This window comes from Zosterops lateralis (assembly GCF_965231275.1).
Source record: "Zosterops lateralis genome assembly, chromosome: 1".
NCBI classification, from domain to species: domain Eukaryota; kingdom Metazoa; phylum Chordata; class Aves; order Passeriformes; family Zosteropidae; genus Zosterops; species Zosterops lateralis.
In genome coordinates this window covers 132,755,306-132,778,338 of record NC_139762.1, presented here as the reverse complement: position 1 = coordinate 132,778,338, position 23,033 = coordinate 132,755,306, and the positions used below count along the sequence as shown (strand labels likewise).

At 39.7% G+C, this 23,033-nt stretch overlaps 1 protein-coding gene across 1 annotated transcript; it reads right to left on the bottom strand.

Moving 5' to 3' along the window:
- Positions 1-4,506: 4,506 nt before the first annotated feature.
- ATP6V1C1 (ATPase H+ transporting V1 subunit C1) lies at positions 4,507-21,926 on the bottom strand. The gene is made up of 13 exons (XM_083863518.1): positions 21,847-21,926; positions 19,911-20,094; positions 17,760-17,827; positions 16,584-16,669; positions 15,795-15,889; positions 11,956-12,047; positions 10,796-10,894; positions 9,413-9,481; positions 8,017-8,109; positions 7,835-7,928; positions 7,214-7,311; positions 6,023-6,149; positions 4,507-5,110 (listed from the first exon to the last, which is right to left on the bottom strand). Exons 2-13 carry the CDS (start codon positions 20,040-20,042, stop codon positions 5,015-5,017), a joined length of 1,149 nt encoding a protein of 382 aa, XP_083719644.1. The 5' UTR covers positions 20,043-20,094; positions 21,847-21,926; the 3' UTR covers positions 4,507-5,014.
- Between the last annotated feature and the right edge of the window lie 1,107 nt (positions 21,927-23,033).

Here is a 23,033-nt window from a genome sequence, read left to right as displayed (position 1 = left end):
CTTACTAGATACAGTCCTGAGCAATCTGTTTTTCCTGACCTCACTTGAGGAGGGAGGACTAGATGATGGTCTTCAATAGTGCCTGCCAATCTCAACCACTGCCAAGCTGTGGTGTGTCTCTCTAGTGCTGAGGTGAAGGAACAAATCATCCTCCTCAACCCATTGGCAGTGCTCTTCCAAAGGTGTGCTGTTGGCCTTTTCCACTACAAGGGCACGTTGCTGCCTCCTGCTCAACTTTTCCAAATGGATTCTGGGTCCTTTTTCTGCAAGAATGTTTCCCAGCCAGTTGGCTACCAGTTTGTACTGGTATGTGACCAATCTAGTATTCTTCCCCAGATGTGGGATTTGACATTTTCCTCTGTTGAACTTCATAAAGTTCCCATGTTCCTACTTCTGCAGTGTATTGAGGGTCTCTGAACAGGGACTATTTGGCATAGGAGCCTCTCCTCCCAGTTTTGTGTTACTAGCAAACTTGGTGAAGGTGCACTCTCTCATCATCCAGGTAATTATTAAAAATGTTAAAAAATACAGCCCCCAGTATTGAACCCTGGGATATACTAGCAGTAACTAGTGGCTTCTGCATGGACTTTGTCTCACTCATTACAAGCTTTTGGCCCCATAAATTCACCTACTTTTCAGTCCACCTCACCATGCATTTACCTAGCCTGTACTCCATCAGTTTGCCAATGATGCTACAGGTGACAGCTTCAAGGGCCTCACAGAAGCCAAGATAAACAAACTTCTACTGCTCTGCTCTTATCTATTGATCCAATCACCTCACTGCAGAAGTTCCATCAGGTCAGTAAGGCACAAATCCAGGCTGACTACCCTTAATCACCTTCCTGTCCTTGGCATAGTTTGCTCCTTCGTCCTTCCCAGAGACCAAGGTCAGGCTGTCCCAGACAGTAGTTCCCCAGATCCTCTTCTTGCCCTTCTTCAAGATAGACTGATGTTTGTTTTCTTCCAACAAGTTTGTGGTGGCTCATTTTCCTTAAAGTTCACTGAAATCCTCTCCTGCTCTGACCTCAGCTGTGGTGATGCTCCCCCATTCCCCTTCCTGTTCAGTAATGAGATGCCAGGTCTGCTCAACTGCCCCTTCTACGAGCTCCTGGCAACCACATTCCCTCTGCCTCTCCCCAGTTCTCTGCTCATTCTTCTTCCCAGTCTTGGTGATCCTGGAACTCACTGCAGGTACTGCTTTCTCAGCTTCATTACTAGGTTGTATCTGTCAGCTTTCAAAGGCATCCATCAGCATTTCAAGATCTGTTAAATTAATGAAAAGACTAGTACATGGCTATTTTAGATACTTCTGCTGTGCAGCAGTTGTCTCCCCTTCTCAGATTTTGATTACAGACATGTAAATTGTGACAATCCAGTTATGTTTGCTTTTCCCATTAACACATAAATCATCTATTGTTACTTAATTAAAAAAAAATAAAATTCCCATACATCCCTTACATTCCAGAGAACACTACGTTTTTCATTTCTTCCATAAATTACTCTCTAACCTAATCACTTGGCATATTTCTTGGAAACAAAATGAAAACTTTCCATTTCTACAGTTTTAACCTTATTTCATTTGCCAGAAACCTTTGAAGAACCACAGAAATACAATAAACTGGAAAATCATGTGGGTTTGGTTCTACCTTTTCCCTATAAATCAAATGTAACACTGACTCCCAGCTCCTGTATCCGAAGTATCTCTCTTCACCATGAGGAAGGCCCAACAATACCCAGACATCAGCTATTCTAGGTTGGTTACTAATATTTAACACTCTGCAAATTTCCCTTTTTTTAAACAGCAATTTTGAGTCTATTCAGCCAGAGGTAATGCCAGACTAGATACATCATTGAAAGGAAATCCACTGCAGGTATTTATTTCCCTGTAGCCCACAGAGGGGATCACAGTGGAGCAGGAACTGTCCTGCAGCCTGATTACAGGTCTGTGCCAGAGCACATATCCACACTGTAGCCTTTGGAGGACCCAAACCAGACCAGGTGGACAAGCCCTGAAGGAAACGAGACTCACAGAGGATCTGTGCTAGACTAGGTTTACTCTGAAGGACTGCAGCCTGTGGAAGGAGCAATGCTGGAGCAGGGGAAATGTGTGAGGAGGAAGGTTAAGCAGAGAGGAATTATTATGAACATATGATCATAACTTCTATTCCCCATCCCTCTAAGCTGCTGGACAGAAGGATAGAGGCTAGGAGTAAATGAGCTTTTCTGAGCCTCAGGAAAAAAGAAGGGGATAAGGTGTTTCACTTTTTATCTGCTTCTCGCAAACCAAATCTTCTTGAACTGGCAATAAACTTCTGCGACTCCAACTTTTCCATCCTCCCCAAGTCTTGCCTGTTTTGCCTGTGACAGTAACTGGTAAGAAATCTTTATGTCTTTATCTCAACTCGAGAGCTTTATCACCTTGTTTTCTCCCCTGTCCCATCAAGCACGAGTAGTGAGAGAGCAGCTGGTGGGTAACTGGCCACCAGCCAAGGTCAACCCACCACAGCCTCCAGTGAAAAATTCTCACATTCAGATTTGCATCCTTTGCCTCTCCTTATTGCCATGTACCTCTGAGAAGTTCTCAGGCACATCAGAAGGCTCCAACTTCTCAGTATCCTCTGTTCAGGCAGTCGTAAATATCAGTAAAATCTGCTCTTTGCTTTTCCCATCTCTTCCCAAACATGGAGAGATACAATTCTCCCAGTCAGTGTCACATGCTCCACCTCCCTGACAAGCTTGGGTAGCTCCCATTGGACTTTCTCCATTATGGTACTCCATTTTCTTGCATTATAGAGCCCAGACACGACTTCACAAGTGTCAAACACGGGGGAAGGATGGCTACCCTCTTGCTAACAGCCATCCCAGCAGATGGCTGGCCATAAGCACAACTAGTTTCCCATGAGCAATCCCAGCTCCTCTGCAGTGTTGCTTCCTGGCTAGTCCACACCTAGCCCAGACTGGGGCGTAAGAGTTATTTGTCCCCCAGCACAGGACTTAGCAATTCTCCTTGCTGAAGCCCATGCAGTGCCTGTCAGCCCATCTCTTCAGCATTTCCTCAGTATTTCAGCATATTGACTGCTTCCTTCACTTAGGATCCTGGTGTCATTCTGTTGTCCACCTGCCCTTTGCTGCCATTCATTTCAGAAGGATCTAAGGCTGATTGAGCAGGCACCAGTATCTTGAACAGGGTCAAATGGACATCAAAGTAAGTAAATACTTCATACAGTACTTACTGGAAACCTAAGCCCTCACCCACACTTGTTTGTAGAATGGCTTTGAAAACAAAATCAAAAGAGAACTAAAGTGAAGAACAGAGACAACAGTTTAGCCCAATTCCTCCTGTTATTAGAGAGGCAGAACAAAAAAACCTCTCTTTACCTTTAAGCAGTGTGTGTTATAGTAGGCTCAGATCCGAGATGATGACCCTTGTGTGCAGCAGTAACAAAAGCCAGTGGAAGAACTGGGGGATAAAAGGGAAAACCTCTTCCACTTGGGCGCACTTTAACAACCTGGATAACACAGTAAACATCTGTTATTTTCTGTAACGGAATGAGAAGTGGGAGAAGCAGAAATGTGACCACAACAGGACACCTGATCTCACTATTTCCCTTTTTGTCTATAAAAATAGGAAGAAAAGCAAATATAAATTTACACAGCAAATATTTTCATAGACATCAAACTTCAATATCAGTAGCTAGATGCAACTCTTGCACTCAAAAGCTAGACTTCCCTTTTAATAATGAAAGATCTCAATGTAGGCTTGCCAAGTTAGGCAATCGCTCAAAGGTGCTGCTGGGTTATGATTAGAGATCCCACAGCAGAAAGCTCTATACTGCTTAAAGCCACAGCACTGGTATTTTCAGTTAGAGACCAAATGAGATAAGAAAACAGTGGCTGCTTCAAACACTAATTTTGAAAAATCAGCACTCCTCCAGTCTCACTCTTGATTCAAGTCAATTTTAAACAGTAGTGCAGCTTTTACTGCATATTTAGCTACTCAGGTAGAATACTTGTAAGAGCTGCTACTGAAATAAAAACCTTCTCCCTATCCACATTAAAAGGAAGCCATCATATTCCCTGTGTGGTAGAACAGATAAAAAAAAAAAAAAGAAGAAGAAAAAAAAGTGAGCAGCTAATAGCACAGTATTCAAAGCCATAAAATAGTCTCAAGCTTCAACTGACTGAAAAGCATAAAGAATGACCAAAATCCCAGCTCAGCCTAGTCGCAGCTTGCCATTATCTTCCCAATAATTGTCTCACATCTTTTCTTTAGAGTCACAAAGATGTGAACATGAAAAATATTCATACATATGTGTGGTGGCCAAACAACATACTTGAGCCTTTCTGCACAAAGCACAACTAGTTCCTGCATCTCTTGAAAGTACTTGTGCTGAAGCCAATTGCATTTCTGTACCAGCACGTGCAGGATGCAGCACTATTAAAGACTTAACACACTGCTTCAGTTTAGACACAAGTGTCTGCAATTTTACATGGTACAAGAAAGTGACACATTTGCACAGGTATGTTTATTTTCCCTGTGTATACAGTGCATCAATTGTAATTTTAAACCATTCAGAAAGCACGATTTCATACCAATTTTACATACTTTACATCACAGTTCATCACAGTAGTTGTATCTACTAAATCAAATGAACAAAATGGCCATGAACATTTACACTAGTCTTCTGTAAACAAGTTTTTTTATAAACAACAGTAAACGGAATTAACACAGACCACCATATGAAAGAGGGATAAGTTTTTCCTTAAATAAATCACTCTGTTTATAAATACTTCAATTCTCTCAATATACATTTACAGACATAGTCGATTAAAAGCTGGTTACCTACACTGTTCTTTAAAAAGAAAATGTCTAGAGATGGACCACAGTGTGTTCAATTCACCTAACATAAGAAGCAAGCATATGATTAGTAGAATGTTAAAAGTATTACTATACTTCGACCTCACTTCTGTTTGTTTACACCAACACTGAGAAGATTGTCATGTTAGGGAATTTTTACTTGAATTCCAGCAAATTACAATCGATCTTGTAGTACACATATGGGTAGTACTCCTGTTGGCTGAGGTTTAAACCTGGAATATCCATAGTTGCCTGCAAACAAAGTTTAGAAATCAGTCATACTCTAACAATTCAGACTCCTATTAAGAAGTAGATTAAATATTCATGTGTTATAGAAGCAAATAGGCCAGGTAAGACTTCAAGCTTAAATCTTCGCATTCAAGTGACTGTTTAAATAACAGGTAAAGTTAGAATTTTGACAAATGACAAACAGTATTTTTCAAAAGTAAATATGAAGTGCTTTTTAAAAATCTAAGTAGTTCTGTATCAATAATTCACATCCATTGCTATAGTAAAAACATCACTACTACATCTAAACACTCAATTTCTGATAAGAATGTTATAGGGTGCTGAATGGTCCAGAAGCTACATAAGTTCGGCATCTTTAATTTTCATCTAAATTGTCTCACATTCTCTTTCCACAAAAAGGCCTGGAAATACATTACATTCGATATAGTGTTAAGAATCTTTTTAAACTCAGCTAAACTCATGGCATCTTTAATTAACTTTTAACTATGGAAATCACTGCTACTTAATACAAAGCAAATTAGTAGAATAATCCTCCCAACAAACCAGTTTTAGACATGAAAATGAGACCTCTACAGATGGAAAGGCTGATTCCATTTTGACAATGATTCAGCCTATTTCAGCAGAGGACTACTATGCTGACTTGCAGTCTGTATCTTTCCATCAGTAGTAGGAAAGAATGCAGTAAGAAGAAATTACATGTGACTTTTAAACCAGATAGCTCTTCAAATGTACTGGTTTCAACTTTAAATACCATCTGCCTTGCAAAAGTGTAAAACAGAAGCAGCATTTTTTAAAGGACACAAAATTCTCTGTACTGTGAGAAAATGAAGAATATGGAGAGGTATAGCTTTTTAATGATGCCAATAAACTTTTTGCTTTGTTTAAACATACAAGTAGCAGTTAAAAAGTACTTACATCAATGATAGCTGCTGCACTGCTGTCAAGATGTTTGTATAGGTCATACAGAACTTCCCTCAGTTTCTTCATTGTTTTCTTATTAGGCTGAAGCAGCATTGCCTGGAAGTTAACTGGCAAACCGTACCTGAGGAAGTCAAGTAGAAAACTATGGAAATGCTGAAATAAACCTGCTTTCATAATTCAAAGCAGAATTTTATTTTGAGAAAGAATCCTCTTGCTGAAGAGGAAATTCTGCTCATTTCCATTTTTGCAAAACTATTCTGTGTCTACAATTCATAAGGCATAAATATTTTTGAATCCTTGAGTATTTAGCATAATTCTCAATGTTACCTGAACATTCAGACTAAATTTTGAACACTCCATAAGTTTACTTTGCTTATGACACTTGGTTGACAATGTAGTTTCTACTTAATCCTCCTTTCCAGGAGTGTGGAACCAGCTGCCAAGATTCCAATCAAATTCAGCTTTCTTCTTTACTTAAGTTTTGTCTTCACAATAAGACCATAGCAGCACAAATGCAAGTTCATGTAATTTGTTTTCTTTTTCTCCTCAACTTATCAAAAAGCCTAAAAACACCTTGTCCTTTGCTGAGCACGGTAGGAATATCTTCAACTATAAAAAATAAACGTCCTTCCTTTGCTAAACAACTACAGCTGTTCTTGACTTGTAACACACTTGTGGATAGTGTGAAGAACAAAAGCAGATAAATTTTCTAGTTAGATTATTGAGTGGTTCAATACTGAAAAGTTTAGACTACAAAAGGCATGCCTTAAAGAAAAAGTATACATTTCATGGTGCCAAACTATGTTACTGAAAGCCCAAATCGTTTTTATGCTGAACTATTACAATTTGCTATTTATATATAAGATGTAGTTAGTTCTTGTTACAAGCAGCTCACAAAGTAACCTATAAACCAGCAATTATGTCCCCTTGCTATGTACAGAGTATCTGTAACTCCTAAAGCAATAGTAAAAAGACTATTCAAAGGGAAGATACACAATTATCTACCTCAAATATTTCACAAGTGGCAACAACAGCTATTGCCACCAGCTGTTCTTACTGCCCTACTTTTTGCTTTCTCCTTCCCAGAAGAGCAGCATTCACATGCTTCAGTTTGGTGAACCCAAGCCAGATGCAAACTCTTACCAAGTCTAGGAAGAAAATTACTATTCAAGTCTGCCTCATTACCTTAAAACAGATTCAACAAAAACACGTAATGCTTTCACATGGATCCATGCAATGAAAGCTTCACTGAAATTAACTTTCAGCCACCGAACCAGAGGTCCCTGTGAAAGAGAAGAGGGGAAAAAAATGTTATTCAAACATCAGAAAAGATTCAGCCCATTATGCATCTTTGAGCAGCTCCTTGATATCTGTACCATGATAATAAAAGACACGTTAAAGACAGAGTTCACTACAGACATAATGGCTCAAGAGTGCTTTGATACAAAGTAAAGAGACATTTAATGAGACTTCCCATTGTCTCTTCAGTTCCCCATCTCAGTTGTTATGATCTAACTATATTAAAGATCATTTAAGTAATATCTGATTATGTAATTCAAATACTTGTCCATTTTCAAACTTCAAACATTATCAGCTGCAATACCAGCCCTTGGTTCAATGCAGTGAGGAGCACTTGTGCTGCAGGAAATTCAATTATCCCGAAGCAGATTAGCTGGGTGGCAGGCTGGCTACATGTCATCCTTACCATGCTTTCTCTGAATCACAACTTCATTAAATTTTTATGTAGTAATAACAAGTTTCTTAGATGTCTCACATTTCTGTAACGACCAGTTCATTAGGACTTACAAACTGTTTCTTCTTGTCAGTTGACAGTCTATTCATTTCTTCTTTATCGGCTTTCATCTCTTCTTCGTTGTACTGGAAGTCACGGACCATAAATCTGCATTTGGAAGTGAATAAAATCAAAAGTGCCTATCTAGAGATCCTTCAAAGCATGAGAGACCGAATGCACATTAAAAAAACCTTACTTATACTCTCTGGCTTTGTGCTTGAAGTCATCCACTGCCTTCCTGAACAAGGTGACATTACACAGGTAGCTGTCTTGGTCCTCAAAGAGTACACTACACAGAAAGAAAACAAACCAAGTGTCAGAATTAATCAGGTTCAAGTCACCACAGATCAGTCACACAGTACCATATGTTGTACTTTATTGCTACAAGGCAAGACATAAATGTAGATAATTATACAGGATTTAGTTCCCAAATTAAGCACCTCATACAGATTGTAACTGACTGCTCTTAATTACTCCCTTCATAAATTATGGCAGCTTACAGTTCACATTCAGAGATTTCATCACACAAAACCACTTCATACAATATTTGCCCAAACTAAAAATGATTTAACAAAAAAGCAACTGAATCTGGTTTAACACTGAAACATTTGGACTACAGATTTATTAGAAACGTGTGTTCTAAAGAAAAATGAAATGGATATAAAATAGAAAAGTACATAAATTAAAAAGATACAGGTTGGCAAAAGAAAATGTTTCTTAGGCTGTAAAGAGGAAGATTTACTATTTTATAATTTTTAAAAACCTGCTTATTTTGAGGCTTTATCTTAGGAGAAAAAAGCTTGAATAGATTTAGACTGCTCCTCAATGTCATACTGTGTTCAACACAAGCATTATCCAACAGTTGAACAAGTTGCCTTTTCTTAAGCTAGCCCTAGGCCATGGTTTCCCAATAATTAAATCAGAACCACTAGCAGGTCTTCCAAATGTGAAGCTATCCAGAGCAAGCTCACATTTTCTAACTGGCACAGAACCAGTAATATCAGATTTGGCTGATCAAAACCTCAGTCTGTCAGGCGAAATTATCCACAAAGGGATGCTTTGTGCCACATGTGGACTTTATCTTTGGTGTGGTTACGAGGTTGCTAAAGTGGTTTAATCTTGCACACCACAGCACCTAGCTCCAGCTTGATACCAGGGACCCAAAAAGACAAGTTATTTTTTTTGTATACAACAAAACTATTTACACTTTCAGTTCTGCATTCTTTTGGAAGTTTTCAAAGAGTTTATATAATTTGTTTCAAGTTCTGTGAATAGAGACCTAAAGCTCACAGGTCAGCAGCCAGCATTTGCTGCTTATCTCCACTACACTCCAGCTGGGGGCTGAATATATCTAACCAGAACTAGATTAACTTTTCAATTCTCTTAGTCTTCTCACATAAGTTAAGTTTGATAACTTCATAAACCCTAGAATTTATTTGAATCTTTCCTCAATTATTTTATCAGACTAAACTATAAAGCTAGACATACTGACAAGTTCTTGACCAATCTTTAAAATTCTAAGTCTTTCTAGAGAAATAACATTCCTGAAACACGGCATATGCAAATATGAGATTTAGCATTTAACAACTTACTTGCTGGAACGTGGTACAACCATCTCTGCTAGTGTTTCATACTGCTTAACCCAGTCATTGTAATTTAACCTAGAGAATACACAGGTTATTGATAGATTTTTAATCTGAGATTAATGGATTAATGTTTTTTTTAAAGGTAAAAACATTTAATCATCACATCTTCCATCTCAGGTGTAGGTTTCAGAAATACACAAGACTGAAGAAACGCTCAGTTCTCCTCATGCTGTTTTTATAATTATCGATAAATAAACTATAGTGATGGTAAAAGAAACATTTTCAGTCTTCGTGTCAGTTTACAAGTGCAACATTTTTTTTTACAAAGAACTATGAAATTAAATCATCATTAAGTACAGATCCCAGGGGACTAAATGGAATTAACTGTCAAGGTTAATCAGAAACTCCTCATGCAACTCTGCTCTTTTGAGCAGAGGAATACTTCTTCCACAATTATAAACAGGTTCTCTAGAGTCCTGCACTTGCCTGAAGGACTGGGAACTTTGGAAGCCCTGCCTTTCTGAAGTTGCTCGTGAAGAGGTTCCATCCTTTCAATGGCAAAAACAAGTCAAAGAAAAATAACAGCTGAGATATTCTAACCATCTGCTTTCTGCTAAAGCCACCACAAAACTGTTCTTCCTTCACCACAGTTTGACATTTGACAGACTCTAATGGTTCCCTGTGGTAAAGAGAGCCCGAGGGCTTTTCATGAATCAGAAGCTCTCTCTGCTTGCAGCTCCAGAAAGACAGTCAAGGGCCATTTTCTCATTTTACAACAGTTTTGAAGGCATCTGTTTCACCACTTTCCTTGGCCAGAGAAAAACATGAGATTTCTGTTGGTTAAACATTTCAAATAAGAACAGCCTGTTCCCCCAGCAAGCCTTCAACAGGACATAAGCAGGGCTCCAATGGCAGAGACTTAGGTAAGTAAAAAAAAAAAATCAGTGTTCAGGCAATCTAAAAAACGTGCAGAGCATAGCAGTAAAGAGTTCACTCACTAAGTGATGAAAGTTGGCATAGTCCTAACCAGGATAATTTAATGATTAAGCCTTCTAATGTAAAACAAGTAATGTTTTTACTCAGCACTTATTTTCATAAGGACACCATTTGGAACATGACCTAGTCTTAGCAAACACTGGATAAGAGACATAAATCTAATCTCCAGTTTCTTCAAGAAATTCATGAGCACTCAGCAGTCCTTATGAGGAGTTTTTGTGAACACGGAACACAGACACTTATCTCTCCCTAGCAAATTAACAGTTCTGTTTGTTCCTCCAGGAAAGCCCCAAGTAAACCCAGATGTCATTCTTACACTATTATAGGGTTGTGAGATCTATTATTAGATTTATATTTCTTATTGTGTTCTGTTCTTAGGATGAATAAACTTACTTCGGCACAATCACTAATAATGTGACCAAATATTCTGAATCAAGTACAAAGTCCTCTTTCTTTACAATATCAGCAAGACTTCTGGTTAGCAAGCTTCCCCTGCAGAGAAACAAAGACAGCCAGAACAATTACATGTTTAAGAATTGAATTTGTCTGGGTAACAGTTTTCAGTGCTTGATAATACAGCATTCCCAAAAATACATTTTACCTACACAACTGCTACTAGCAGAGCAAACAAAATGTCCTTATATACATTTTATATCTCACTGTCCACAGTCAATGGCATTTTTATCAGTAGCTTCACTGCTGTGCGTCATTTCCATATTCCAAATACGTCACACGCTTAAGTGGCCACCTTGTCTTTTTAAGTTATTTAAAACCACAAGAACCATTAAAACCATTAACTGTGGATTCTAGTCAGAGTTATAGCTAACATAGTACAGATCTACACACAAGAACATCAACAAAAACTTAAAGCAGAGTATTTCCTCATATTCATAAAAGACCAAGAATGCACATAGGTTTAACAGCTGACCAGCTGCCATGGCTTAGCACAGAACTTATGTCTCATCCTAAAACAGCTTGTCACGTACTGCCATTGGCATGACCCGTGGTTCTGAATCAGCCAGCAGGCTTGTGCCATTCACTGTAATGGCAGGGTTCAGGCACAATAATCAACCACATTTGCACAGAAGAGCTACTGTACCTCAACTGTACTTCAGATAATCATCACACGTACGTGACAAGACAACACGCAGACCTTGTTTAATTTATTATCTGCGTGCACACAGCAGCTGTCTCTGCTGGTAAATTCTCAGGGAAGAAAACCAGTTAAGTTGGAGTGAAGGAAAGACTTCCTTATTTAGACAAGACACCTAAGCAGCAGTGTTACACACCACTCCTCTCAAAAGTCCCAGCAATTTATGCTGTTTGTAATTTCTTAATGCTTTTGTGATTTCTTAATTGCTTTTCAGTCACAAGTAAGTTAACACCAACCAGACAGCTGGTAATAAATGTTCTTTTATGACAGCTGCTCTTCAAGATGGATAAACACCTCAAAAATACCTTAAGCTTAGAGCATGTATCACTTCACATTTTATTAAGCTTTCACACTGAGATAACGTTCCTGCGCTACATTAACAAAAAATAATACAACTTACGCATTCTTTCTTTCCAAATTCTGAAGATTCCCTTTCAGACTATTGTATGCCGAGGCTCTTGCTTTTAGATCATTGTCAATCTGGTTTACTCCCTTAAAAATGAAAAGAAAAGGAATTGTGTCTAAAGAACTAGAATAGAACTTATGTTTAGGTTGCCACTGCTGCCCAAGTAATCCTGGAGGATGGATTTGAGAAGAATGGCTTAATTAGCATGATTATGAAAAATGACTCATTCCCAGCTAGATAACTTGGCAGTAAGTAGAAGAAGACAAAACAAATTAAGCACTTCAGTACATCTTAAACTGCTAACCATACTCGTATCAGTGTGTACTCTATACAAGGCAGTGCTCTAAAACCAGTGCACTCAGTATCAGCTGGGTAACTGAAAGAACACAGCACAGTGTTGATCTGGCATTACAGTACTGCCTACTGCCTCCTTCACTGCCTCCTCGCTGTAGCATGGAGCTGCAAGCATGAAAAAATTCCCAGGGACAAGCTCCCGAACACAGTCAAGGGACTCACCATTTATATAGACTTAGACCACTGACAAGATATTTTGTTTGCATAAAACACTTCAGCTTGGAGATCCAGATATGATTTTGTTTCCACAAAATAGATCTCTCTTAAAAGCCAAGTCACTTAATTAAACAGTGACCTTGTTTATGGTTAACACCTAAGTTGGCTGGTCTGTAGCAGTTAGTCATCAAAAGCTTGAACATTCTGTTAGTTTCATGTGGCAGTACATTAACAGCTTTCACCTTGACAGCTACAAAAATCCTTTAGACAAAACACTTTGAAAATGACAAAATTAAACAGATGAGTACTTAAGGCTATTTAAATCCTTGAGTACTTAAGGCTATTTAAATCCTTTGACTGATACAACCTTTAGCAAAGCAACACGCAGAACATTTCAGCACGTGTCACACAAGGCATATACCTTCATGAAGACTTTTTAATACTACAAGAAGTAACACTAGCATCTTTTTTTTTTTTTTTTTTTACATCTAGAAGACAGCATATGGGGAAAATTAATCAGAAGATATTAAGCCTTTGTGCATTTCAGCTCTTCCCCAGACTGACAACCCTCTGCCTTTTCCAAGGTTCAAGACTTGCAACAAGTTTAACTATGCATTACTTAATGACAAAACCCAAAAACCATTGATACCAAACACTGCCTTTACAAACCAGTTCCACTCAGCATTTTCTAATTGACAATACTCTTATTGCTCTCATTTGTAGGGTCAGTAGTCTTTTAGAACATGACTGCTTAGACAAAAACCTGCAGTTACTGCTGCACTGACTGAAGTTTATTTAAAAAACAAACTGCTTTGCTTCCAACTGAATGTTAGAGAACACAGAACCACAAACCTCAATGCCACAAGAGAGCTCTTGAAAATAAATTGCTAAAATTACCAAATGAAGCAACAATACAAACTTCCTTTTGGGAGTAGAATTGGTGAATAACTCATGAAGGTCATTGCAAAAGGAGGCAGACTCATGGAATTGCTAAGGAAAGTGCCAGTCTAACATAGTAAGCCTATTTCTACACAGAGCAATCTCAGATATTTAAACCATTTAGGTAGTCATTGGCAATACATAAGTGCCTTGCAGTCATACAACTGAGCTGTAGCACTTCAGTGCATGCCTGGGTTGCTGAAAAGGTTGGACTAGGGCACTAAAAATACTGAGGTTGTCTCCTTGCATAAGTCTGATGACTAATTTCAAATTCCAAGAATGACTCAATTAAGTGACAGCTCTCACATAGCACAGATGCCATCTCCAAAGTCTTGTGTATTGACACTGGGGTTCACAAAACTTCTTTAAGTTAAAAGCTGTAAAAATTTGATGGATAGGTTCAGCAGGTATCATTTTATTTTAAATGTTTCTAACACTGTTGTCATTTCTTCTCAACTGAACTAACCCCCCACTGCAATTGCCATTAGTCATCTTGACAGACATCAGAATCTGCTGCCTGAGTGAGTGAGGATGATATAAAACCATACAGGAAAAATAGTAATTCACAATATGACAAGCTTTTCAAATTATTTAACATCAACGTGTCAAGAGGCTTCACAGATTTTAATTAATGTAGCTCTATCAATTTTCCTGTATCTTCACTTTGGCACATGATTACATGAAGATTTTATCTTTGTCAGGACTCTTTCTGCCTTGGGACAGAACTGCTTCAAGTCCTGTGACATGATCTCCTAGGGGTCATTTCTATAAGAACATAAAGCATCTTCAGTCATCTTCCTTCTCTTCTCTACTTTATGGACACATATCTATGGCTCACAGTTGAAATATTTTATAAACTATTTGAAATCAGATTTACAGCATAGGTGTCCTGAAGCTGTCCCTAGAGAATGCAAGCACAGCTAAACATGAAGAGAAATGGATGACAAATCCCTCAACAGGATGACTCAGGCTGAACTCCAGCAGACCTGTTTCTCTGCATTTACTATCCAGCCTAATAGCTCAATGAGATCCCTAAAGTAGACAAAGAATGTAAGACAGTTAAAGCTCAGGTTCTAGAGTACAATTTTGCTGAAGCAGATTATTTATCTACCAGACTTCACGACACAGAATAACATGCACTGAAATCTTTGATAATTTTCAATAAATAGCATATCTCTTCATGTCCTGTGTTTCTTTTTCAACTAATTTAATTTCTGCAAAAAAAAAGTGCTGTACTATAACAGCTGTAAAAAGTTCAATGCTTCATTTTGGTACCTTCTTCTGAAGAAGCAAATATTATGTGCTGGTGTCAGGTATTAAGATTATTATTTTATATCTGTGAGATATTTTTAATGTGCAAATCTTCAGAGCCATAGGACAGCCAGTCATCCTTCAACAAAAGGCCACTCTGCAGATGTTTTCCAGGAATACTTGCTAAATATAAGTTATGAAATAAATTCAAGATGCAGTGATAGTCCCAAAGGAAATATCAAAAATGAAAGTACTAATTGCATTCTCAGTCAGCTTTTTAGCATATACTAAGATTTTGTAATCTCTGCAAAAAAATTGATGTAGTAGTTTCAGGAATCTGCAGTTATAGCGAAGCACGAGTCTGCCAGCACTTACCCCATCCCAACCCCATTATAGTCCCTACATATCCAGAGACCACCTCTATAGGTACCCATAACAGCCTCTTTTTTCCAAGTTATATATTTCTAGTTAGTAACACAGGCAGTTCCAATAGCCAGTCTGCAGATTACAGAAAACAGGGAAAGGAAAAAAAAAAAACCTGAAAAGGCTGGGAAGACCTTAAAGCAAGAGTTGCCTACAGAGAACTCTCACTGTCTAAATCAGCCAGTCACTGCTGAGGACCCTGTACAGGCTCACAAGCAAGTACAATGCAAATTAAATCCTTCATGTATGAAACACTTTGCCAAAGTAAAGATGAGGAAAATGCATGACAACTCTCAAATGAGCTTTCTTTACATCTAACAATGAAGGCTTATTTCTCCCCTCATAACTGACTGCCATGGCTTCCAGAACATAACTTCCCTGGTTCAGTGCTAACAGCCCACAAGGTTTGATAACATCAGACAAACAATATGCTAGTACAGTAAAACTGAAATGTAAACATAATTTCCTGACTATTTATTTGTTAACTCAGTGATTCTAGGGAACAAAAATCAGCAAAGACAGTACCATAGCCTTCAGGGAGCATTTTCCAAATCCTAGCCACATCCTAATGTATTTCTTTGGTTACTCCCTGCTACAAAGTTTACTACTATTGTTAGCTGACTAAAACAGACAAATTGCTTTGAGAGCAGGTTTTCTGCATTAGTATCTCAAGTTCAAATAGGAAAGTTTTATAAAACAAGTTACCTTACCTTTGCAATAATTTCTGAAATATTCTTCAAGGATTGCTTGATTGGGTATTTGGCCATATCCCATTGGAACCTTGTTATATAGGTGACCAAGTCAACTAAAATTTTAAAGAACTTTGTTAAGAGATAAATAAAAAGACTACTGTATTATATTCTATGTAGAACTGCTGTAACAGAAGAGAACTGTAATAGACTGGACCTTCCCATGTGTGGACTGTTGCTTAAGTAATTTGAAAATAAACAAGCTGTAAATTAGCCATGACCTCTGCCTTCAGATATTGGTTTCTCCACCTCTGTAGACCATAAATGACATTTACTACCAAGTCAAGGATTGTTGGAGAACTACAGATGAGAGCAACTACTTTTTGCTCTGTGTGAAAAATGGGTGGGAGAAGGGCAAAAAAGACAGCAATGACCATGTGGCTCACCTGAAGTGACAGTTTTGTAAAGTTTTTTATGAAAGACCCTACTCCGAGCCCTTATCCACCTATATTAGCCTCTCTTGCATCAATACAAGTTGTTAAACTCTATTAAATGGCTTTGAAAATAAAATATTGGTTCAGAGAAAAGTGCAGCTCTTTACTGAAATAAAATGCACACTGGCACCCCCAAGTCCTTCTCAGCAGGGCTGTTCTCGATCCATTCATCCCCCACCTGTTTTGACACTGAGGCTGCCCTGACCCAGGTGCAGCCCCTTGCACTTGGCTTACTTGTACCTCAATAAGTTTCAGGATCATTGCCTTCCCTTCTACACTTTTAGGATACATTAGGATATCATGGTTAACACTTTACCTCCATTAGCCAGAAGATTCTCCTGAACTTTATCTTTACTGTCTTCTAGAACATCAGCCATATACTGAGCCACCTTCTTTACAACACTGAAAAATGAAAGATAAAGATATATACATTAAAAAAAAAAACCAAAAACACAAACCTGCCATTTGAGAATATCATTCATAAAAGTGATTTTAAATTGCCTGAGATTGGATCAAAAGTGACTGGCTCAAACAAGAACAATGGCTGCTCTACATCCAAACTTTCTAAGAGCACAAGCTGGGCTCAGCATCTGAAGGAGACCAACTTCTCAAAAGTATTCCATAACTTCATTTAAAATCTCTACTGTTGCTACTCACCAACCTCAACAAGGTGAGGCCAGCTCCCTCACACTGGTATTGATTTCAAGTGTAATGTCACTATACTGTAATTTTTTTTTTTAAAGTCTGTTGTACTTCCAAAATTCTAACCCCTTTCTAGAAACAGATAGAGGTAGAAGTCAACAGTAATCCAAACTAAACACAAAGCAACCCTGACGATGCAATCAAGACCTATCTTCCTAACTGAAAAGCCATGTATAATCTTATTCACACCAGGCCAAATAGTTTCCTTTTCTATTTAAAAATGTCTACTTAAGATTTCTCTCCTTGAAACAGAAGATGGCTCCATGAGTTCTAGTTATGTGAAATTTTGCTACTTGTGCTAAAAATCACTTTCAAAAGGCCATTAGTTTCTTCAAAATGAATAGGTTATGCATTTTAATATTAACATTGTTTAAGCATTTCTATGGATTAGGAAATTACATGGTTACTTTCTCAAAGTGTGTGAACACTATTCCTTCTAAAAAAACCAAGCTTTTACTTCATTTCATCACCACTTCCTGCACCTGTCAGGCTCAATTCTTAACAATTCTTTAGGACCCAGCACCACATAGCACTGCTATAGGGAGAAACATCTTTCATCAATGCATAATGTTCCACTATTCCATAAAAAGTTCAGATTATTTTCCTTTTTTCAAGAACAGATACTGTGAAAACCAGCATCTTGGCTTTCTTAAATCTTAGCTTGCTGACTGCCTGCAGAGGATCACTGTGATCCAAAAATTGCTGAAAATAACCTGTGTATTATTAGGAGTCAGCAAACCAGCACATCAGTATTTTAATACTTTGCATCCCAGTGAAAATAAACTGTTACCTCTCCACAAACGCATCCAGTTTAGCCAGCTCATCTGACAAACCAACCAAAACATCCAGTGTGCCAACCTAGAACAAAGATAAAAATGTATTAGCAGATGTACATAAACATAGAAAGATAAAACCAGCAAACAGTAGAAGCTACATCTCCCAACAAGTAGCTCTGCAGAACTACATAAAATGCTGGACTCTAAGATTTCAGACATCTTGATTTACCAAAGTCACAATGTGTTTCATTTGTTAGATAACCATCCTCCCCCTCAAAGCACCACAGGATCAGATCTAACTCACTAGTTTGGTGCTCAGTTTCAGTTCTGCAACCCAGCCATCCAAAACATGTTAAAACAATGTCTACATTATGAATTGGCTGCGTTTTTCACAAGGCAGTTGCTTCAGCATTTAATTCACTACTTTAGATCAAATGTGAAACTTCATTGATCAGGAATCTCAGCACTGGAGGCAACCTGGACATTGAAAACTGACAATACAAGAGTATTGCAGCAGCAAGGCCAACAAGAGTCTAGACTTTTTGCCTCTTGGGCAATAAAATATCTTTTAGTCTTTCTTCCCTTCTCCTCCAGAAAACACTTTCTTCCCTAATTTCATGTATCTACAGTACACATTTCTTGCTGAAATATTACAGGGCATAAATGAATCCTCTGTCTAGCCAAGATGCTATTAACATTTAACATATTTGGAGCCTAGAATCTACTTTCTAGATATCTGACCACTCAAATTCACATTACTCCTTTTCTGTTTCTGCCTTAAAGCAGAAAGCAGCAGAATTACTTAAGAAACTTCACTACCAAATGACTTTCCATGCCCCACCTTCTTGTGGGCCACAAGCAGAATAAGGAAGCTCATTTTAACTAATCACTTCAGAACAAGCAAGTCCCTAAGCAACAAGACTGCTGCTCAGTGGAGACTAAACCACTGTTTCAATGAGTTTTAACTAAAGGATCTCACTGCTTAAACAGTTTCAACAGGTCCACAGAAGCCAGACTATTTCCCACTGTGTATAAGGTATATTCAGCTTCTACCCCTTTTAGGAAGCAGAGCAGAAGCAAAACCAATTGTTTCTAACCCTGATGGGCTCCAACAGTTTTCAGCAGTAACTCCTCTAAATTCTGCAGGCACCCTACAGTTTGAAAGTCAGCCTGACACATGTCCAAGGATCTCTTGGGAGGAGACAGACTAGTCCCTGTTCTAACTCAGGACAGTCCAAATATGAATACAAGTTATGGCAGTTGGAATATCCTAAAAGGCAAACTGAAGCACTCTGTGCCCTGGGCTCACTCCTTAGCAGAGACAGGAAAAAGGCATTATGCCACCTGAACTTGATCCACTCTGCAGATGAAGACTGATGGCATTGTTCTCCTCTATTTTGTAAGCTTTGATGAGCTCTCACTACATTAAACTGAACTCCAAATTCTTGTTCGAGAAACATTCAGGCATCAGGAAAGACCTTTTCTAAATGAATACGCTGGCTCATAACTTTTTCATATCTTGATGATTGTATTAAACCAAGATCAACTACTTTCAGATTTTGTTCCTATTTGCTTCTCACTGAATAGTTCAAACAGGGTTTTTTTTCCATTTTCCACAACATATTGGCAGGTCACACTGGAATGCTCAGCCAGAGATAAACTGTTCTAATAGTAGAATGTTACCTCTGGACAGAGAAAAGGCAGAGCCTTTGATCAACTCCTGTATTTTAACTTGAGCCTTTTCACTGTATCTCAGACAGAAAAGGAGAAGACAATTCAGAAGGGAAAAAAAATTAAACCATTTTTAAAATGGCAAAACAAAACAGTCAAAGGAAACTCTCAATAACCAGATCACAAGTTCCTATTTTTCTTCTCCAAGTAACCGTTACCACTATGAGATCAAGACTATCACCCTCAGAAAAAAAACCTGCTTTATTTGCTGAAAGAACACAGGTTGCTGAATCTTGAAAATTTACAGAGTGAACAACTAACTTAGAAGTTCAGAAAAAAAAGATAACTGTTGTCTGAATTATTTCTTAGATCCACACATAAACATCAAGAGAAGTCAGCTGCTCTCTCTAAAACATCTGCAAGTTTTAACCTAGAGAAACAAAGATGATGCAAAACAAACACACTTGTTAGAACACAACATGGGGTTTACATACCTTCAAGTCCGGAATGTTGAACTTTGAATTAGTGGAAAGATTGTTGTGTTTTGTAGTTGCTGCATGTAGTTTCTCCCATGTCTGTTGGCAGGTTTTTTCCCCAGGAGCAGAAATCAGCCAAAACTCTGTCATTTTTGTGCCTTTATCTTGATGTTTCTTGATTCTGAAGGATAAAGGCAAGATGCTAGCAGAAGGGAAGCAAGAGAAAGAAGAAAAAGTATCTGCAATTAATACAGCAGTCAAAGCTTTGCCTGAAGAAAAACATCTCCTTCCATATCACTAAAGTGCGGTTCCAGTCACTGTAAGACATTTTACCAGGAGTATCAGGTGGTTTCAAAATAATTTTTTCCTATCTTCCAAATCACATTTACACCGTTGGAAAATCTTTTTAAACAGACCATCCTACATGTTAAAGTGGGCTGAGTTTGCAATATTAGCAACTTCCGACTGTAATTTCCCAGAAAGATAACAAGCAAACAACCTAACTGAAAATAAATCAAATAAAACAGGACCCAAATTACATTTTCACAGTGTCTGTACAACAGACAACTTTTCCTGAAAACATCAGAGAAAAAATAAGAAAAATCAAATAAACTTCAACTCTGACATATCTTTCCCAATCACTTTCAGATTAAGACAGTGCTTTAAAGTAAGTAAATGCCTAAAATTATTTAAATGCAATAGCTCCCAGGAATCATTAAGTCACTGGACTCCCCTTCCTTCTGCACCATTTTCTGTCTGTGTGGTTGGTTTTCCTGAAGCTCTGTTCCATTTCCAATAGTCATGGGAAGGAAGGTGATTTCCCATTTCAGGTAAAATGGAGGTATTGTCAGACACACAAGGGAACAAAAAGCTTGGTAGAAGAGTTTTAAGTGTTTTACATGAGGGGGTTTGAAATCAGAACAATGGAGAATACCAAACAAGAAGTGAAGAAAGGAGAAGTGCTACAGAATGGTTTGAAAAACAGATACAAATGCTGGTCAGACAAAAAATGCATGCAGACCAAGTGTAAAATGAAAGCCAAGCAAATTAAAGAAAATAATCACAGGATAGAGCAGGAAATACTAAGTGCTCAACATAAAACCTAGAATAAGCAATAAGAATGGGTAGCTTGTTCACACCATGTACCTCTACGACCAGGGCTTTTTTGTAGTGTAATACTGCATCATCCCTATGTTATTTCTTTGGATTTCCAAAGAAAAATCTTCCATGCAGTACACTACAATTCAAAATAAAACTTACGAACAAATGTTTTCAGTGCTGTACTCGGAAAAACATACAGCGATGTCAAAACAGAATCTCAACTACGGCATTGCATTAAAAAAAAAATATATATATATATATATATATAAACAAGGCAAAGGACAGGGAACAATTGCTTCTATTTAGCCCAATAGGAAACCTCAATTTACTGATGCGTCTTAGTGCTAAGTCCCCCAGTGTGTCACTTCTTCAAGCTCGCTTTCAGAAATCCCTTCTGGCGCTGGGCCTCCGCCGATGTTTCATAAACACGAGCAACCACAAGGAGAAGGCCGGGGATATTTTGCCGGGGGGGGATCCCCAGGCCTGTGCGGAGGCGCCCTGGGGCTGGCGGCGGGAGCGGGGGGGGCTGCCCTCGCTCCCCACGGAGCCGCTGACCCGGATCACAGGGATTAGATGTCAGTCAGTCCCCACAGCCCGGCACGGCCCGCTCGGGCTCCCCGCGGTAAAAACTCCCCGCAGCGGCGGCCCCGAGGCCCGGCAGAGCCCCTGGGAGCCGCGGTGCCGCCGGGCCTGGCCGTCCTGCCCTTCATGCCAGGCCCCGCTCGGCGCCCGGGGAGGCCGGGGCGCTGCGGTAGCCGCTCGGGGTAGCCCAGACACTCGTCCTTCGTTCTTTCTTAATTTCCTTCCCTCCTTCCCTTGCCCTGTCCGCCCCCGGGCCCGGCCCCACCGTTACCGTCACTGCTCCATCCCCGGCGCCACCGCCCGCTCACCCGCCGCTGGGTCACGTGACCCGCGGTCAGCTGACGCCGCCGCAGCGCCCGGCGCGAGGGGCGGCGCTGTGACGCGGCGGCGCGGGGACTGCCGGGTGCGCCTGGGGCCGCGGGTTCGAGACCCGCCCCCGCCTGCTCTGTGCTGTGCCGGGGCCGAGGGTTCGAGACCCGCCCCGCCTGCTCTGTGCTGTGCCGGGGCCGAGGGTTCGAGACCCGCCCCACCCGCTCTGTGCTCGCCCCCGAGAGCTGGTACCGCCACTGGTACCGGCTGTCTCAGGGCCCAGGCCATTCCTGATTAATCGCGGCTTGATTAGGGAAATTGGTGTGAAAACCGTATGTGGCTCAGGGCGGCCCCGTGTCAAGAAGGCTTTTGTGCGGTTCTGCCCTTAGGGCAGAGAAGGATGGTGGGGTTTGAAAGCGTGTGTTTGTTCTTGCTGCGGCCAGTAGATTTCCTCAGATTACAGGAACACAGGGTCAAGGAAACATTTAGACTGGAAAATGCCACATCCAGTCTGTCCTTAGGCACCTCTGGGGATGGTGACTCCGCCGCCAACTGGGCATGGGCAACCCACTCCAGTGTTTAATCGCTCCTGCAGTGAAAAAATTCCTCCTGACGTCCAACCTAAACCTCCCCTGGCACAGTTTGAGGCCATGTCCTCTTACTCTGCTGTGAGAAGAGCCGGACCCGCCCAGCCCCGGCTCCTCTCAGGGAGCTTTGGGGAGCGCTTGAGGGCACAGTGGGGCCTCCTCGGCTCCAGGGCCCTTCTCTGACCCTTCCCTGGCTCCAGGGCCCTTCTCTGGACCCTCCACCGGCTCCTGAATGTCCTTCCGAATTGTTATAAATGTATATTATAAAATTGGCTTTTCACAAGATGTGTGCTATATGATTAATAACTTTAAGGATACAGGATATAAGTTTTTTATTTCTGCTATTAGTAAAAGACGATTAGGCATAGTGGTAGTAGTTGATGTAAGTATGCTTAAACTGTCTGTTTGGTTGGGATAACATCCAGTGAACATGTAAAGAGGACCCTGCTATTGAAATACCAACTATCAGCATCTCCCATCTGAAGAAAGTACGGAACAAGGCCCAAGCTGGAGGTGATAATGAAGACACAGCCAAGAAACACACATACTCTAAAAAGGCAGG

What these genes read in the sequence shown, in the direction of transcription:
- ATP6V1C1 (XM_083863518.1), bottom strand. Translation starts at nt 20,042, where the DNA reads ATGACAGAGTTTTGGCTGATTTCTGCTCCTGGGGAAAAAACCTGCCAA. An exon ending in TCAACATTCCGGACTTGAAG is followed by an intron (nt 17,828 to 19,910) that starts GTATGTAAACCC and finishes TCTTTGTTCTAG; the next exon opens with GTTGGCACACTGGATGTTTT. An exon ending in GTGCAGCAGCTATCATTGAT is followed by an intron (nt 5,111 to 6,022) that starts GTAAGTACTTTT and finishes CTTTGTTTGCAG; the next exon opens with GCAACTATGGATATTCCAGG.